We start from the raw sequence: 13,452 nt of genomic DNA on the forward strand, positions 1-13,452 counted from the left end.
CAAATGGCTACTGGCATATTAAACGTAATGTATACCTTAACACTAAGTAAATAGGCTTTAAAACGTTAGAGGCTTTCCCAGTCATTTAGTTCATGTCCTTGAATACAACCAGTATATTGTTATATTTAACAATTGTGGACCTCAGCTCCATCTTAAGCAATTTACCTACACTTCTTTTGAAGTTTCTTCTCTGAAAAATTAGGATAACAATAGCTTTTACTTGGGTATGGTTAAGATTATAAGAGATAATTTCTCCAAATTAATTATTGTTACTGTTAAGCCCTTGCTAACCAAAGGCACAATAATAACATATAATACAAAAGCATATATTTAAAATAAAAATTAATTTGAATTTGGAAATAGTCAAGTTATATACATGAATTTTTGTCTTTTTCTTCACTCTCTCTTTTCCATACTCATTACTGATGACCTATTACATTCCAGACACTATGCTGATACATATACAGATGGGACATGGTCATTGCCTTTACTGAAATTATAGCCTAGTAGAAGAACTTACAGTTTACTTTTAGCAAAATAAATGTATTAACTTGCATAAACACTTAAGAATAGGAATACAGAATAAATATTCATTCATTGACCCAATTCAACCAGAATGTATTCAGCATCTTCACAGAAACCCAATGTCCTGTGGATGTTGTTCATGGATGTTAGGAGAAAAGACAGATACTATTGGAGATAGGAGTCAGATTAGATGGTTGAGGAGCCACTCAAAGATCAGAAGGTCATGTTTATTATACTTTACCCTTTTAGATAGGGGATAGCCTTAACGATTAAACATGGGTGCACTCACAAACAGGATTGATGTTTGTCATTCCTCAGTTGAATTCGTAGAGAACCAGAGACTGATATTGAATAGCTAGTGTGTGAAATGTTGAATCTTGCAGCATTTGACTTACATGAACAAATTAGAAGATTGTGAATAGTAAAAACTATGAATTATGAAACTATAAATTCCAATGATTCAGTATATTAAGGCTTATAATAGTAAAAATTCCATTAAGAAGTCTGCAAGTTTATAAAAATTCATTATTTTTTTTTCTTTTTCTTTCTTTTTTCCCCAGAGCATCTGCTACACCCAAGCCTGAGCCGGTTCCCGTTCAAAAGGTATGTTTCTAAGCTAGCATCCAGGGTATCATTTGATTGTCCTTGCTGAGCTACTGTAATTCCCATTTCTGTCTCAGACCATACTGACATTCATTTAATTTATAGTCTCAGTGCAATTTTCCTTGTAGTTCTTTTCCTTCAGGGATGAGGAGGAAAATGGAGATCAGCACATACCATTTGTAATTATACATGTTATAAAACATTATTTCCAAAGCCATATATTATAATAACTTATGTCAGATTTCCTACATTTCTGTTCACTTTTGATGTGCCCATCTTTATCAATATCCATATATTTTCTAAAGAGAATAAATAAGTAGTTACTGAAAATTATTATCACAATAAGTCTTTAATAATATTTTATTAATAAGCGCTTAATTACATTTCAGAGTATTCTTAGGTTATTGGCAAGTGTCCATTTTCTTGCATATATGTCTTCAAAATAATTTCAAACTACTATTCATATATATCTGTTTTATGCTTTTGGGTACTTTCTCCCTAATTTTATTTGTGCCCATTTATTGAACTACTCATTATACAGATTGAGCATCCCTAATTAGAAAATCCAAAATGCTCCAAAATCCCAAACTTTCTGTGTACTGACATGCTCACATGACCATTGGAGCATTTCAGATTTTGGATTCTTGGATTAGGGATGCTCCTGCATTCTACAAAGATTCAAAAATCTGAGAATATCTGAAATCTGAATGCTTCTGGTCCCAAGCTGTCTAAACAAGGGATACTCAACCTGTATTGATTCGTGTGGGCACTAAGCTACTTATTTTTCTCATTTAGTTTTCTTCTTTCTGTAAGATGAATTGAGGCTGTGCACGGTGGCTCATGCCTGTAATCCCAGCACTTTGGGAGGCCGAGGCGGGAGGATCACGAGGTCAGGAGTTTGAGACCAGCCTGGCTAACACAGTGAAACCCCGTCTCTACTAAAAATATGAAAAAATTAGCCGGGCATGGTGGCGCGCACCTGTAGTCCCAGTTAGCCAGGAGGCTGAGGTGGGAGAATTGCTTGAACCCGGGAGGTAGAAGTTGCGGTGAGCTGAGATCTCACCACTGTACTCCAGCCTCAGTGACAGAGCAAGACTCCATCTCAAAAAAAAAAGGATGAATTGAGATTACCTTTTTTCTTAAAATTGAACAGTAGAACCACCATTCTATGATTTTTCAAAAATTTGATTGATTTTCTTTTGATATGGTAGGGTAGAGTAGGGATTTATTCTTGATCTGAAGTCTAATGCTCTACCTTGGAGTTATCCCCCCTCCTGGGATTTATTCTTGAATGTTGTAGAAGCTTAGTCTGATTTTAACTTTAAATGTGTTTTGGAATAAGGATTTGCAAGTACAAATTCTGGTAATTTTAGGAAGAGTTGACCTTTCTTACTAGTTGTTTTTTCTTTGGCTGCTGACAATGAGGAAATATCGAAGATTTTTTTTTCTTCATGTAACTATTAAATATTTATTTTGGAAAAGGAAAAGAATTTTATTCTGTCTCTGAATCATATCTTAAAACATTCAGAGAGAGAAACGGAGGTGGATTACAGGAAAGAAATGATTTTGTTTTGTTTATTTGCTTGCTTTTTAAAGTTTTTTTTTTTCGAATTCTTTAAGATTATTAATTAGAGCTTGCACATTACTGAGTTAGGTGAAACTTTTTCCCTGGTTTTTTTTTTTTTTTTTTTTTTACTGAAAGACTTATAAATATGCTGATTCTCCTGCATGAAACAAATAATTCCACTCTGGAGAGAAATTAAACATGTTTGAAAAATGGAACTATGGACTTTGAAAGATGGAAAGATGGGCTTTGGATATTTTAAAATAAAAAAACACCTCAGTTAGCAATGTTTTTTTAATCGTAGGGTATTTAAAATTTTTTTCTTTGGAGTATGCCTCGGTTGAAACTGATGATGGGCTTTACGCTTTCTGATAGTTTTCCTGCTGTATTTCCGAAATATTTTGAAACTACTTTCATTTTTATTTTTAAAAATTATACTTATTGTGTGCATCTGTGTTACGCATGTTGGGACTAGTTAGCATGCATGCTGTGCTTTATCAGCCCATTGTTTTTATTTGGAAATGTGATGTTTGAGCTGCTAACCTGATTGTGTTTGTCTTTTAAAACATCAGCTCTGTGTTCTTTTTAGTGAAATATATTTTGCATGTGTTTGGTGTGGTTTTGTGTATGTTTATTTTTGTTTTACATAGGGAGAACCTAAAGAAGTAGTTAAACCTGTGCCCATTACATCTCCTGCTGTGTCCAAAGTCACTTCCACAAACAACATGGCCTACAATAAGGCACCACGGCCTTTTGGTTCTGGGTCTTCACCAAAAGTCACATCCATCCCATCACCATCGTCTGCCTTCACCCCAGCCCATGCGACCACTTCATCACATGCTTCCCCTTCACCCGTGGCTGCCATCACTCCTCCCCCGTTCGCTGCATCTGGACTGCATGCTAATGCCAATCTTAGTGCTGACCAGTCTCCATCTGCACTGAGCGCTGGTAAAACTGCAGTTAATGTCCCACGGCAGCCCACAGTCACCAGCGTGTGTTCCGAGACTTCTCAGGAGCTAGCAGAGGGACAGAGAAGAGGATCCCAGGGTGACAGTAAACAGCAAAATGGGTAGGTGGCTAAGGGTGCTTTCTGCTCTTACCAGAACTCTTCTTTCAGGTAATTTCCAGGAAATAATCTACATTCCCCTCCCCCAAAACCAGCTTTCTTTGAAGGAAGGGAGATGAAGTGTTATTTGCCTCATTAACATATGGCTTTTATATACATAGGGTACTTTCTGCAAAGCAATTATCACTTATTCGAAACCTACTTGTGCATTTTGACATGTTTTGAACCATATAACATCTCTATAACTCATTTTCTGCAAGTCCTGACACAGCATTGAGCAGCTGGCAGTTATAATGCAAGGCAAATCTTGAATCTTTCTTCCTCAATTTTTTCATCCTTTTAAACAGGCCACCAAAAGTTCAAACAGTGATTACAGTTGTTGTCACCTTATGCAGCTCATCCTAAGGAGAGGGTAAATCATGAATTTGTAAGTGTTTTTTTTTCTAGGAAGTAATCTTAGGAAAACCAGTCCACTTTTGACTCATGTCTATATATGAAGCATTAGCTTAGAGCAGAGAGCTAGCAACATTGTTTTCAGATAAGTTTAAGTTAGAATTTATTCTTTAAAAGCAGACAGTAATGAAACAACAAGGCATGCTTAGAAAGCATTTATAAAATACTTTCATTGTAAAGATTTTTTAAAATGAGTAAATTTAAACCATTGGACACTAAATATATAATGTTAGCAGAACATTTTGAAAATCTGTTTCATATCATTTTTCCCTTTTGGGGGTATGTATTTATAAAAAAAATTGGTTGAAGTTATTAACTTATTTGAACTACACATAGTAATAAGATCACACATCTCTCTTTCGGCAACCTTTAATTATTTGTTTATTTTTTTTTTTAACAGTTCCAGTTCAAATATAATGTTATCAGATAGGAATTTATGTTGAAGAGCAAGGATTTAAGTTGGCCATGAGAGGTCATGTACAGTATCTTTTTAGAAAATAATTCTTTTCTATAAAATAATCCTACTTGCAAAGAAAAAACTAAAGAAGGAAAGAGAGAATAATGATGGTCTTTCTATTCCTTTTGGAATTCAGGGGTGATACTTTAAGGCAGTCATTTATTTCAAATCATTTTGATCAGATTTATTGTGACAAAAATGTACCTTAAAAGGAAAACAAAGGAAAATAGTCTACAGGCCTGATGTTTTTTACCAATGCCAGTTCCCAGGAAAATATAATTAAAATTATTGTGTGGATAGGTCCATTCTCTGAGATAATCCCTTCCAAATGTTAATTCCTGTAATGAAGAGGCTGTGCTTTCTGTAGCACTGCTGCCATGGCAACTTTGGGGCTTTGAAAGAAAAGGTGGCAAAACTCCAGGCTGCTGCTGAGAGAGGGAGAGCAGGAGCTCTGGAAGAACAGCTCCTGGGCTGTACATATGGTCTCGAGGTTGTGGGTGGCTTTCTAAAGTCCTCTCTCTCTCTCTCTAATATATATATATATTAGAGAGAGAGAGAGAGGAAAACTAGTATCCTTCAAAACAATGTTATTTTTTCTTTCATGTGAGGAAAAGAAACAGTACGGAGTGTTCAGGAGTGTTTGGTTGTAATTTTTTTTTTTAAAGTATGTTTAAGACAATAGATTTTCGAGTAATCAGAGTAGATATCCTGCAAAGAAAGATGCTGTCTGTTAAATGCAAACCACACAGAAGACTAAAACAGAAGTTTACTACGTTTATTAAATTCCAAGTTCAGTAGAAAAACATCCATTGAAGGAAGTGTCTTAACTAAAATCTTTTCTACTAGCACTTCTTGAACTCTCATAAAAAACTCTTCTTAATGGAAAGTTGTGGAGGTAAAAGCAAACTGAGGTTATGGAAAAGTACTGCATTTAAAACATCTGAAAATACCAAGCTTAAGTTTTGTGTTTTATAAGCACGGCTTTGGTGATAAAACTTGAAATGATTTAAAGCTTATTATTTTTAAACTGAAACTAGGCAGTATTATAGAGCCTTTATGATGGCTTCTTAATCAATTGACCATGTTTATTAAGCACATGCCTGCTGTCCAGCACTGTGCAAAATTCAGGAGAAAAGAGATTACTACATATTTTGCATCATTTTCAGGCAAGTTACTGCTTCGCATTTGCAAACTGGATATATTTAAAAATAGCTTGATTTTAAAATGTCTAGATGTTAGGACAATAAAAACTTGATTACTCTGAAACTAAAATGTGTTGTCTGTGAAACTCTGAGACACATTGGTAGTGCCCTTTCTCTCTCAATATTTAGATTGCAGAAATAAAAATAAATTACGCGCTTGACTAGTCAGTGATGTGTCATTTTGAAGAGTAGGTGTTTTGTGCTGTTAATGGATGCATTTTTTGCATAAGTTGTCAAACTTTTTCTGGAGTCAGTGTCAAAACTTGTTACTATTATATTTCCCAGATTTTTATAATGTTGCAAAATACCTACAACAAAACTCTTTTAAAGTCGAGAGTTGTTACTTAATATTAGTTACTTTTTAATTTAAAAAATAATACATACCAATGACCAAAAATGGTAAGAGTTCAGAAGGATGTAAAGTTAAATGCTTAGGTTGTCTTTTTCCTCAGAGCACCAGGAGGACTATCAGTTTTTAGTTTTTAAGCTAGTTTGACAGCTATTCCACACAAATTTGTATAGCATTGATAAACATAAGACATAAACAGATGCGTATTAATGAAGCATCATCACAAAGAAATAATTAGATGTTCATCCTAATAGCATGAAATCTGTACATAATGTTGATATTTTTAGAATATTTTAAATTAATAGTATGTAAGCATTCCTGTTCCTTCCTATGAGTAAAGATTAAGGCGTGTTAAGAAACTTTAAACCTTTCTTCTGTATGTACAAATTATTGGTCATGACTGGCTGTTTTCTTTACTACTCTACTAAGAGCAAAGTGGGACTTTATATTTCAGACTGGAAGGATTGCTGTTTTGCATCAAGTAGTTTAAGTGATTTACGTTTTCCCTTTCCATATATCCTTGCATTATAATGTGCCACTGCTTTTAAGAGGTAAGTCTTTTAGTCTGTTATAATAATTTTAATTTTGTTGGACTGAAATTTCTTCTAACAGCTCCTGTGTGGTATTTTGAAGAACTTGGCCTTGGAAGATTAAAAAAATAATGATATAGTAGTAATATTTTAAAATACTTTTCTCTTTGCAGAAAACACAAGTGACAAAGTTAGTATCCACATTACTGGAGAGGAAATATGGTGATTTATATATGAGTAAACAGCATGAATGCCTGATTTTTGCAAAATTAAGTTAAATTTTGCAAAAGAGCCATAATTTAGAATAGCCACATTTAGTATTTTCAGTAAGCTTGGTTTGTATTGCTATGTTGTGGTGAATTGCTTTATAGTAATAAATAGTAGTGTTTAACGTAAGTCATAAAATGTGTGTGGGTTTTGCTATGTATTGGCTTAAAAGAAACAGTGCTTGGGAGAATGTAATTTATATTAGTCGAGACTGGTAGAACACAAAGACAGAAGAGAAAGCATAAACATTTATACAACTAGTGAACAACATGTAAAACTGAGTTGATGTCCAAATCAGTGTCAAAAGCCAATGGTAAGGTCTCTTAAGAACTTTTATGATTTTTCTAGAGAGTTTTAATTCAATGTTGCTGACAGGTTCAGACCTCTATATGTACAGTTGTGTGTCAGTGGATAGTAGAAAGTCCACACACCTTTGAAATTTGTTAAGAGAGATAAATACCAACTGATTAAATGTCACTATTGGTGTAGATGTTGGGAATCACTATGGTATAACTTTCAAACCTCACTTTTGTGTTCCATTGGTATTGACACTACACTGGCTGATGATTACTAGCTTTAAAAATAGGTAAAAATCACATTAGATAAGAACCAAAAATAATTTTTATTAGTTAACTTATAGTTATTCTGAACGTGTACTAAATTTTTTTTTAGCATCATCCTATAAAGTAGAATTGGACGTACGAAGTATCTCTCTTAGGACACATCCAAGAGAATCAACTACTGAATTATCAGAGCAACTTCATTCCAGTGTGGCTATGGTCTTACTAATTGAACAGTTTTACATTTTATATATATAGGAATATTGCATACCAGTGTAAACATCCCCAAACCCTGTTCTTTTTTTTGTCCATTTAAAGTTAAATTCTTCTGGATGGAGACTTAGGCTAGTTACTAGATTCCAGTGTAAAAATGTTTGACTTGTAAAGGGGGAGAATGGGATTTGGAAAAACAAGCATTTAGGTTAGATAGAAGTTTTTTAAATTCAAGATTAAGATTCATTAATCCGTTAGGTATTACTATGCATTGTCCTAGGTGTTTCTAAATGCATTACGTGATTTGGTTCTTTAAACTCTGATGCCAAGAGATTACATACCTTTCTCAAGTCACACATCTTATAAGTAATAGAGCTAAGATTTGAGCCTAGGTCTTTTGAAGCCAAATTTTGATGTGCGTTTCCCTATGTCACCTGCTTGTGACTGGGCTTATTTCTGTAACTTTGAATTAGTATTTATTCTTAATGATTATAGAATTGAATTGAAGCTATATGAATCAGTTGATGTGCATATACTACAATTGGGTTAGATACTCCCCCCCCCCCCTTTTTTTTGAGCAGTTGGGGAATCTTTTCCAACAGTAAACCTGCATTTGTGTAATTTTCAAAGTGTCTTCAAATATGCTAAACAGAAACCCTTAGAGGAAGTCTGAAACACAGAGAAATTGTCATTGATTTCACTGTTGAGGAAAATGAGGCTTCTGTAGATTGCAGTTTGCCCAGGGCATGGGGGAAAGTGGGCAGCACAGCCAGAATGAGAAACCAGATCACCTAGCTATCATGTTAGCACATTTGCCACTGCTCTGTATTTTGGACTGTTCCATTTGGGCACTTTTTCTAAAATATGTAAAAATATTTGTTTGGCATACTCAAATTGTCACCTTTAGGTTGAAATCAGTCAATCCTCCACTTGCTGCCCCCCCACCACACCATTGAACATTTACCCCCACTTAATTTCACATTAATGTAAAACATTTTTCCTAAACTTTAAAATGTTTAAATATACATCTAAAACTCAACTCTGTTCAGGATGAGATTATTTTGCAAACCTATTTCCCTGCTACTTAAAATAACAAGGCAGAGGAGAGAATACTGTGCATTGTGGCTACAGAAGAGTAAATACAAGCAAACTATTGAGATCAACTTTATCCTGCATCTCACCCTCACTCAGTGTAATTCAGCCCTCTCTTGAGTTTATGAAACTGATTTTGATATGTGGAAATATAGCAACACTGACCAGCCTTAGCATTAAAACTGGTAGGCAGTTTTTCTTACTATGTTTGTAATGAATTGTCACTTACTCTGACTAAACATCATTGCAGAATTGAAGAATGCTACAGTGTGTTATTTGGCAAACTATACAGTTTATACTTTAGCCTTTTCTATCCCTACTGTAATATGAATGTGTTGTTAATGATTCTGCACTGAAAAAATAGGCTATGTGAATGAATTATGTTTTGAGGTTCTCCTGCTTCAGGTGTTACTAACTTAGTTCCTTTATCATGTCTTATCAGACATGCCTTCTGGGCAATAATTGTGTCACTGATAATACAGAACTACGGAATTCCCACAAATCACTTCTAAAGTTACTGGAACTTGCTTGTGAATGAGAGTGGTATTAATGAGGGACAGGAGAGAGTAAGAAAATTGAGTGATAGCTCATTATTTGTGATCCATTGTGCTTCCTACATTTTTCATTATAGTCACGACTAAGAAACAAGAAAAAATTCAAATGACATATTATTATTCTGTAACATATGATTCAAGATAATTCATGTGAGAAATTACACTCGCTATTAATATATACTTCTATTATGTGAGACTGAAAGATTTTTCTCTTATTCTTTTCTGATTTTAAAAGTGATTCTAAAATGATCTGTTTCTGTATTTTACATCTGATTGTTTTCTGTCCTTTGTTAAGAACATAAGAATTTGGATTCATGTTTAAATGATTTTTATAAAACCTTGTGCATTAAAAAAAATAGTGAATCTTTCAGTCACTTGATACTTGAATTAGCATTAATACATAAAATAGTTTTCAGTGTTTTGTGGGATGGGGGGACAAAAGTGTTGTCTTGATTATAACAGTGTAGTAGAATTTTTACTAACATTTGTTCATTTTTTGTCTATGTTTCCATGATTATTTTGAAGCACGATGTTTGTGTAACATCTTCACTGAAAATCATTGTGTTATGAATTTCATTTTCTTTTCTTTTTCTTCTTTTTTCCCCTCTTTGTCTGTTGGTCATCTTCCGGGGAACATCAATGTCTTTTCTTCTCTATCACATCTTTTTTGTGTATATTCTTCTTCCCTCAGTAACCCTGGCACTGTGTAAGTACTTAACCAATGATTCAGTTTGTAATTGTCTCTGTAACTTTCCTTCTTGCTTTCAATTTAATACTACCAGCAAATTTTGTTAGGATTTTCTCATAAGAATTTTCAAAAATGTTAAGGAATAAGAAGCATTTTTTTTTATGCTGGAGAATTTTGTATGCATCAGTGGTATGTTTAGAACACCCACACTTCTGTAACAAAAAACTTAGTAAGTTAACCTTCATTGAGATAGATGAGTATTATGGACAGTGTATACTGGAGTTAGAACTGTAGTTTGGGCTTTCCTTTAGTTTATTATTATTATTATTATTTTAATGTTTGTATTTTGAAATAACTTACTTGCCCCTGAGAGTAAAGTTTACATTCTATACCAAATGTATTTTTTAAAATAAAATTATTGAAAATTTTCTTTCATCATAGTTATCACACTCTGGAGTTTCAGAACCAGAAAGCACTAAATGTTTAGAAACTTCATATCATTTGACATAAGACCTTAAGGTGTGGTAAACAACACAAAGAATTTAAGGGGTAGTGTACTTTTTACAAGTGTGTCATAGCTAAAAATGCTACTTAGGTAGTGTCGTTCTATTATTCGTGATATCTTAGCTTGACACCATTGTTTTGTTTTTAGAGATCAAACCTTTTATAGAGGATAAAATAGTCTTACACTTGAAATTAACATCATTTAAGAGCAAACTACACTCAATACTTGTGGAGAAATTTAAAACTATAATAAGTTTAATAGCTGAATATAAAATTTTTCAAGTACTTGCATTAGATAAAGAGTTATCTGTTTTATGTCTGCCAAAGGCAGTGTGTTTATGAAGAAATCTATGCTTATTTCCTAATTTTAAAACATTTTGTTCATTTTTAAAAGAACTAGGTTTTGTTCAATATTAGTGGAAGGTCTTTTAGATATTTTATTTGTGGAATCATATGATATTACCATATTACCACAAGTTATAGTATTTTTTATGATTTTTTGCATAAATATTACTGATTTGTTATTTTGTATATGCAGATTATTCAGTCTTAAACATGTATTACAGTTGATTTTCTAGTAATCATTAAAAAATACATTATGATGATCATTACCTCATGTTATGTACTGCAAAAGGCACCTTACATACGTTATCTATCTTATTTGTTCTTAAATAACCCTTTAAGATGCAAGTCTTATTTTTCAAATGAGGAAATTGAGCTTAGAGAAATGACTTGCATAAAGCACACACTGAATCTGACTTTAAAGCCAGTATTACTAACTGTAATTCTATCCTGTTCTTCACTGGAGAAAAGCTTTTCCAGTGTGCTGAGACAGTTTTGGTTATGTAGCTATTAAAATGATAACAGTCATGTGGCCTGCGGATAGCACTATGGTTTTCTCACAGTGAGTTGAACCTAGCAGGTGTTGCCACTCACATCTGACCACATTTATAACACTTTCTGTACTGAGATCTTGTGCCAGTAGTCTGCTAGTCCAGAACATGTTCCTTTTTCTCTTTTGAAATTAAACTCATAGCCTCCAAAACTTTGCATTTGCCCTATTTTGAGGAGGGGAGAAGTGGAGACTATTCATTATGCTCAGTATAACATACAGTGTTAAAATACACATTGCAAATTCCTTTGTATTTATGCCCTTTTAAAATAAAAATGAATATTCATAGCAAACTCAAAGTTCTCGAACTCTGTAGTTTACACATCCTCAGAACAACACTACCTTGTATGTGATATTCAAGAGACTGACTTTCTAAAGAGTTTTAGAGCCAAGCTTTAAATTCTGATCTTTTAATACCTATTTCAGTAGTTGCTCATATGCCGTACTTCTTCTTCACTATGCTCATCCCACACAGCTGTCTTTAGGATAAGGAATACCTGTACATATGAATGAGAAAACTGTAGAAAGGAATAGTTTGGACTCTTTTCAAAATTGTATTTGGAATTGCTAGTTTAGCCTCTACTAAACCATATTTGGTTCCTGGGCCTAGTGAAGATTTGATCATTTAATTTCATGAAAGCCAGTATATTCTAGCAGCATATTGATATTAATGGTCGTTGTGAATATAGTCCACATCTATGTTTCATATGGCATACAATGAACAATACAAATAATTTCAGAAAGTTTGATTTTGACTACTATGGACTTTCATTTTCTGGTTGTTTTCTTTTTTTCTTATCATTTTCCTTTCCTTTTTCTTCATGTTGGAAATCTTTCTTCTGCTGCCTTCCTCTGTCAATTAAAAGGAAAATCCCACCTAAACGGTAATCTTTCTGTTGAATACATTCTAATAGCATTATTTTATATTAACATTGTAAGTGCAGTTTTTTACTTATAATTTAAAAGTTTTTTTTTTGTTTGTTTTCTTTTGCTTTTTTTGTGAGACAGAGTCTCGCTCTGTTGCCCAGGGTGGAGTGCAGGGGCACTATCTTGGCTCACTGCACCCTCCACCTCCCAGGTTCAAGCGATTCTCCTGCCCCAACCTCCCCAGTAGCTGGGACTACAGGCACATGCCACCATGCCCAACTAATTTTTTGTACTTTTTGCAGAGATGGGGTTTCACTGTGTTAAGCCAGGATGGTCTCGATCTCCTGACCTCATGATCCGCCCACCTTGGCCTCCCAAAGTGCTGGGATTATAGGCGTGAGCCACCACGCCCAGTCTATTTTAGATAGATCTTTTGAAAAAATTGAGACTGAATATACTTGCAAAGCAAACTGTTTATGTAAAAGGAACATTGAAGATTAATCATATAAATTATAAATAATTTAGTAGAAGATAGTTTATTCTTTTAATATAATTTTATGATTAAAATTTTTTTTTTTCTCCTTAACCCTAGCCCACCAAGAAAACACATTGTGGAGCGCAATACAGAGTTTTATCATATACCCACTCACAGTGATGCCAGCAAGAAGAGACTGATTGAGGATACTGAAGACTGGCGTCCAAGGACTGGAACAACTCAGTCTCGCTCTTTCCGAATCCTTGCCCAGATCACTGGGACTGAACATTGTAAGTGAACTTCTAGGTGTCCTAATGGATGAGTGTTTTTTTGCCACAGAGAGTAGCATTGAGACTGATTGGTAGTTGTCAGAAAACAACTCCGAGACAGTTTGCTTTTAAATTATGCTGTGCATAACATGGGTAATATAAATAAGACCCCAGGCCGGGCGCAGTGGCTCATTCCTGTAATCTCAGCACTTTGGGAGGCCGAGGCAGGAGGATCATGAGGTCATGAGTTTGAGACCAGACTAGCCGACATGATGAAACCCTGCCTCTACTAAAAATACAAAAATTAGCCAGGCATCGTGTC

At 34.2% G+C, this 13,452-nt stretch overlaps 1 protein-coding gene across 4 annotated transcripts in view; it reads left to right on the forward strand.

Moving 5' to 3' along the window:
• PDLIM5 (PDZ and LIM domain 5) overlaps nt 1-13,452 on the forward strand; it is a 211,717-nt gene that overhangs the window by 115,614 nt on the left and 82,651 nt on the right. For 3 of the 4 annotated variants that reach the window (XM_023193321.1, XM_023193318.1, XM_023193320.1), the window contains exons 4-7: nt 1,086-1,128; nt 3,343-3,761; nt 12,386-12,403; nt 12,979-13,151. In XM_023193321.1, the coding sequence (XP_023049089.1) occupies nt 1,086-1,128; nt 3,343-3,761; nt 12,386-12,403; nt 12,979-13,151 (653 nt within the window). The remainder of the gene's footprint in view (nt 1-1,085; nt 1,129-3,342; nt 3,762-12,385; nt 12,404-12,978; nt 13,152-13,452) is intronic. The other variant, XM_023193319.1, reaches the window with a different exon arrangement.

The sequence above is a fragment of the Piliocolobus tephrosceles genome, chromosome 3, assembly GCF_002776525.5.
Source record: "Piliocolobus tephrosceles isolate RC106 chromosome 3, ASM277652v3, whole genome shotgun sequence".
NCBI lineage: Eukaryota > Metazoa > Chordata > Mammalia > Primates > Cercopithecidae > Piliocolobus > Piliocolobus tephrosceles.